We start from the raw sequence: 5,853 nt of genomic DNA, 5'->3' as shown, positions 1-5,853 counted from the left end.
TAAGAAGGTTGGAAAAAGAGTCTAGAACAACGAATCAACAAGCATTCGAGCTCATCTTGTCACAAACATGGTGACAAGATGATGCTAAGATGTTGTATATCAGTCTCTTTTTTGTGCTTATATTTAAGTATTTAGTACATGCATTTAGAGTTTAATCATTTACTGTATCAAACTTTGTTAAGATAATTGAGACAGCTCAAGTTATACAGAAGTACAGAACAACATTTTTGACTGTTGAATCGTTTTTAATATACAAAATACACATCTTACAGTACAACCTTACCTTTGTGCAGGTAAAAAAACAAATACAACTATACTGCTCTTAAAATGGCCAATATGGCAAGTGATATGCATTTACATTTCCACTGTCTGCTCATAGTAACCAATAGGTAGCGTTTATTTTCATCCTTTCTATATCTTCTTTAAGCGTGTATGCGTATTTACTAAGCCTATTAGGCAATAAATCAGATGCATTAAGTTGTTCTTTTGACTAAAGTGATCCACTCCGGATTGCCTCCCCATTCCTCGAAAATAACCAACAAGTTACCGCTTGGCCTTAACCATGACCGCGGAACATGATACCTGAAATAATACTTACAAGCCTTTATAATTTGCATTACAGTATTAATTATTAATCAATATTAACAAATTATTATTATCTATTATTAACATAATGAAAGAAAGAAAGAAAGAAAGAAAGAAAGGAAAAAAGGCAGGTTACCATCTTTGAGAAGGATCACCACAATATTGGTTGCATTTGTTCTCATTGTAGATCCCTGTGTAACTGCATTTATTACAGTTACCTCGAGCTTTGTTTCCGGGCCAGTGCCTCCCGACCCCTTCTCCGTTGACAAATATTTGACCTTTTCCCATGCCATTCATATCTAAAGCTAGTGGTTCATTTCCTTCAGGAGCATTGAAGGTGGTCTACAAGTAAAGACAGGTCAAAATGGAATAGTGTCAAAACAGGTAAGTTTTCAGCAGTTCGGGTCAGATGAAATTGACCCACAAACACTAATCGTGCAACAAAATTACCTTATACCAAGTAAGAGGCTGCTTTTGAGCCACCATGGATCCTTGTAGCCACTCAACAGACGAACTTCCATCGAGTGTATGAAGACTCAAACTTTCACCCCTTAAACCAACCTGCCATAACCACATATTTTTCAACTTATTGGCCAACAAATATGACTACTTATATCACATAAATAAAAATAATTGTGAAGTCAATTAGCTAACCTTATAAGACCATTTTTGGTTTGTCAAGTCTCGTGTACCCTCATTTAGACCTTTCAAGGTAATTGGCCCTAGTATCCCCACGTTGTACGTCTCAAAGTGAGTGCCGACATTCTAAAGTAATTAATAGATACAATAATTATTTCTTTGTAAATTGAATTGTATCCGTTAACCGATGAGAAAAAAGCGTTTAAAATGAATTACTCAGTGTGTAAAAGAACTAACCGAAAGTCCCACGGAAACACTTAGCAAAGAGATCTTGTTAACACCTGCTCTCAGCTTTACGTTTTGACTGAACGTCAACTTTGGATTTTTAAGTGATCCCCAGACCGTTCCTATAATAGGACAATACAATCAAGAGTCAAGTTTGCTTTATCTGTGAAGCTGACAAATAGACCGGTACTATAATTGACCCGTTTCCTGATTCACCCATCTTGCCACCCTTAACTCCTTATATGTGGTAATAAATTTGACTCGTTTCACCCCTGACTTCTTAAATACTAGATTTACCTGACAGTAGATTGTTGATAAAAACATGCAAAGCATGCCCTGCTGACATCACTGTGAGCGTAGGTAACTGCCCATTCTTTAAAAATTGTTCATCGGGTGATACATTTATGCTGGAAAATCATATATAACTTAGTTAAATATTTGTTTAATCATGTATGGATATAGCTATCAATTATGAGAATTCAGAATACTAAATAATAAAATCGGTGTTTTACTCACTCTGCAAGGTACCACAAGTAATCAGATGCATCTCTAGTAACATTTAACTGCTCGTACAACCCTTCCATTGCAAGAGTATCACCACCATCAGCAGATGGAGCTTCTTCATTGTACGATTGCCACTTGAACGTCCCAACAGCTGTCATCTTTTTTAGTGTGCTCGGAGCTTTAACCTGCAACTTAATTTGTCTTTACTTGTTTTTAGCACATTTTGCAGCTATGATTAGAATAAGAAATGGGTAAAATTTCTCGCCTTTGCAGTGTTGAATACTTCGTCTTTACAGTCATGAAGAATGCTAATTGACCAAGGAGGGAGGTTATATTGTACATTTCCAAAGCTCATTTTTGCCGAAAATTGTGGGTCAAAGTTTGAGAGAAATGCAGCACAACCTCCGGATTTCGGTTGAAATACATGTATCTGTGGTTAATTAACATACAGGGATCTAAGCTGACGATAATCAAGGTGTTAAAAAATACATTATTTTTTGTGAATTATTACACTAGTCTAACCTCTTGATTCTTTCCAGGATATGTAACAGTAGGATAGGCTGAAACTAAAGCAGGCTCAACTAGTTTAATGGCCGTGTGTAAATCCCTTAAATGCCCCCATTTGGGTTCATTCAGTAATCCTGAAACATTACGCGGATATTTTATAATTACCTAACTCATAGCCTTTACATATATATTATATTATATAATAATAAATTATTAGAATATTAGAATATGATCTTATTGTAAACTTGCATACCATATTCATCTATGGGAGCATCATAATCATAACTTGTAGTGATGAACAGACCTCCTGCTGTGCGCCCAAAATTTGTTCCCCCGTGGTACTGGAGCCCAAAATGTATATATATATAGTATATAGATATAATAACTAGATAAGGTAAAATATATAACAATTTTTTTTTTTTTTTTGAAAAGCAGGATATCATTACCAAAGGAAAGAAACAACACAAGGAGCAGAGGGCCAAAATATATAACAATTTACACCATTTTGACAGAGATTTACCATGTAATAATTAACAAAAGAGCCGTTATTCTGTATGAATCTTGCAACTGAATATGCTATATCTTCTACAGGTCTGGTAGGAATTGGGCCACCAAATTCCGTGAACCTTCAATACCAAAAAAATTGTACAAAATTTAAATTTTAGAGAGTGGTTTTAAATTCCTTACAAAATAATTGTGATAACATTTACATGACTTACCAGCCAGTCCAAAGCTCTGTAAACATTTTAGGTTTGTATGGTCTGTTAGGAGTGAATTTCTCACAGTAGAAACCATTACATGTGTCAATCTGTCATGTAATTAACATGTTAGAAAGAGAGATACAAAGTTAGGACTTCAGGCTAACTTGTATGTACAACCAAATTAACACCTCATGAGCTTTATGAGCTTTAGTGATATCAAAATTACAGTGGCACATACAAGATTTGGATGATGCACTAGAGTAACAAGTTTTGAATATTTTATTTTCAATCATCTGCAACATATTACACATATAGTTTTAAGGCTCTGAAAGATATTAGAAATTGGTTACCATTGGATCAGGGGCATCTTCTTGTTTGCACATGATCCACGGGACACCGGTTTTTAAACCATTAGCCATTTGGGCAGCCCATTTAGAGTAAGCTTTTCCAGGGGCACCTATATCCCATTCGACTGGCCCGTACTCGTTTTCTATCTACAAACACAACCACCAAGATTCAGATAGATTCTAAAAAGTAGGATTAACTACTTTTATTAATTAGGTAAGGTCAAAACCTGAGACATGATAATTGGACCTCCTTGTGGTTCAAATAGTTCCGCTGACTTCATCATGTTGACTATTTTCGTCGTAAATCCTTGCATTGCAATCTTAATGTAGATAAAAACAGAAAAATTTAATAAACAAAATTAGATTACCTATACTGAATTATTCAAGACAACTTTCAAAATTCAAATTGCTAACCTTGAAAGGTCCATTGTCCGTTCGAAAAGACATTCCAGGTACATATTTAAGCCAAACAGGGAATCCCCTGTATCCAAAACAGAGCATACTTAGCTTTATGCATCTCAAATTGATAAAATAATCCCATGTTTTCCTCCTTTAAATTGATTACTTTTAGTTACAGTTTATATGGACCGCTAATTCCAAAATATTTGTTTTTATTCTCATATGGCCTATGTATAAGATGCGAAAAACTGCCACTACAAAAGTGTAAGTTGTGATCAAACATGATAAAGGTTTAGTGTTTACCCAAAATTCCATTCAGCACAAACATAAGGGCCGATGCGCAGATGAACATAAAGGCCTGCTTGTTGTATCAGCTTTATGAACTTGACCAAATCATACCTCCCCTCAAAATTGTACTGGAAAAATGAAATTCATCATATGAAGTGTTAATGTACACAAATTTACATCATAACATAATTATTTAGTAATTAATTATACCTTCCCAGGAGATGGTTCATGTCCATTCCAAAATACATAAGTCTGTATGACATCCAAGCCACCATCTTTGGCCTTTTGTATAAGGTCTGGCCACATCTGTCAATAGACAGGACAAAACAATTTATAGAAAAAGTATAATAAATGTTTGAAAAATTAGTAATAAAACATCCTAAATTTTTCAAGACATAAAGGCAACAACTTTTGAGACATTGAGGATTTAAAGACTACAATCACCCCAAATGGTGAAATCAATACAAACCATATCAAAAACGAAACTTGTCACAAAGAACCAAGATCAAGAATTCAAGAATCAGGCTAATTTTATAAATCAGAGAAACCCACATGTAAAGACATAATCTTTACACACCTAACTCACAGTGAACAAAAGCCACAGAAAAATATTATCTTTTTAATGGAGCATTGCAAGAATCAAGAGCAATTGCACTTAATAAAGAATAAATTAATATCAAGAAACCCAATTGAAAAAAATACAATCTTTAACAAGATGGAGTAAGAAATACCTCAGGGGTGCTTCTTGGGTAATGAATTGAACCAGACATAAGGATTCTTCTTCTACCATTGATGATAATGGCTTTATCATCATAAGATACAGTTGCATTTACAGATGAACAAACACAAGAAAATATAACAAGTAACAATAGTATCGCGATTCTGGGCATTCTCCACATTCTTGAAACCCACTTTATGTTCTGTACACTTTTCCCCCTTTTATTTTCTTTTCTTTACATATATTAATTAAAGTTTCAGAGAACAAAATGTTAATATATCTGAGCTTCTTCTTCTTTTTTTTTTTTTTTTGTCTGATGTTGAAGTATAATTGGCTTTTTTATATTTTCAAGAGAGGGGGCTAGGGGTAGAGACTAGAGAGTTATGTTTGCAATGTGTTGAATTCAAGAAGGTGAGCAACTTCTTTTAAAGATTCGAGTGGGTCCCCATTATTTCTCTTTCTGTTTAAGTTTGTAAAACTGGCTCCACCATAACCAACATAAAATTTGGTATTCTCCAATAAATTTCCTACTTTCAAACTTTTTTTTAGTAATATATAAAAATAAAAACAACTTTTATATGTCGTAAACAATACTTACATATTTATGTGGTATTATCAAGAAAAGTAAAGGTTTTCATTTTCATGAAAATATTATATCTATATATATCTAAATGATAAAGTCCAAATGAATAGTAAACTTAATAGGTTACACAAACTTCCAACAAACTTTTTCTTTTATACAATTCAACCTCACTCTTTTTAACACTTAACTTTATAGTTTTCACAAACTTACCACAAACTTCTCAAACACAAAATCTCTCATTCATTATAAACCCGCCACACATTATATTATATTATATCTATATATCTAATGAAAAAGTCCAAATGAATAGTAAACTTATTAGGTTGCACACACTTCCAACAAATTTTTCTTTTTTTG

General features: G+C 33.6%; 1 protein-coding gene across 1 annotated transcript; it reads right to left on the bottom strand.

Moving 5' to 3' along the window:
* Positions 1 to 201: 201 nt before the first annotated feature.
* Positions 202 to 5,215, bottom strand: LOC139871943 (beta-galactosidase-like). Its single transcript, XM_071859701.1, has 18 exons — positions 4,927 to 5,215; positions 4,406 to 4,501; positions 4,211 to 4,323; positions 3,923 to 3,989; positions 3,736 to 3,828; positions 3,512 to 3,655; positions 3,180 to 3,268; positions 2,981 to 3,086; positions 2,714 to 2,801; positions 2,476 to 2,594; positions 2,219 to 2,383; positions 1,966 to 2,138; positions 1,747 to 1,856; positions 1,462 to 1,571; positions 1,240 to 1,350; positions 1,036 to 1,146; positions 722 to 927; positions 202 to 582 (listed from the first exon to the last, which is right to left on the bottom strand). The coding sequence occupies exons 1-18, from the start codon at positions 5,092 to 5,094 to the stop codon at positions 474 to 476; spliced, it is 2,178 nt and encodes a 725-aa protein (XP_071715802.1). The 5' UTR covers positions 5,095 to 5,215; the 3' UTR covers positions 202 to 473.
* Between the last annotated feature and the right edge of the window lie 638 nt (positions 5,216 to 5,853).

This window comes from Rutidosis leptorrhynchoides, chromosome 10, assembly GCF_046630445.1.
Source record: "Rutidosis leptorrhynchoides isolate AG116_Rl617_1_P2 chromosome 10, CSIRO_AGI_Rlap_v1, whole genome shotgun sequence".
Classification (NCBI taxonomy): Eukaryota; Viridiplantae; Streptophyta; class Magnoliopsida; order Asterales; family Asteraceae; genus Rutidosis; species Rutidosis leptorrhynchoides.
The sequence above is the reverse complement of the archived record's forward strand: the minus strand, read 5'-3'. Positions and strand labels throughout refer to the sequence as shown.

Bases quoted from the DNA above. Each gene is read 5' to 3' on its own strand.
- LOC139871943 (XM_071859701.1), bottom strand. From the start codon at position 5,094: ATGTGGAGAATGCCCAGAATCGCGATACTATTGTTACTTGTTATATTT. The intron at 3,269-3,511 runs GTAACCAATTTC...ATTACATGACAG, and splicing joins AAGATGCCCCTGATCCAATG to ATTGACACATGTAATGGTTT. The intron at 2,384-2,475 runs GTTAGACTAGTG...AATTAACCACAG, and splicing joins ATCCTGGAAAGAATCAAGAG to ATACATGTATTTCAACCGAA.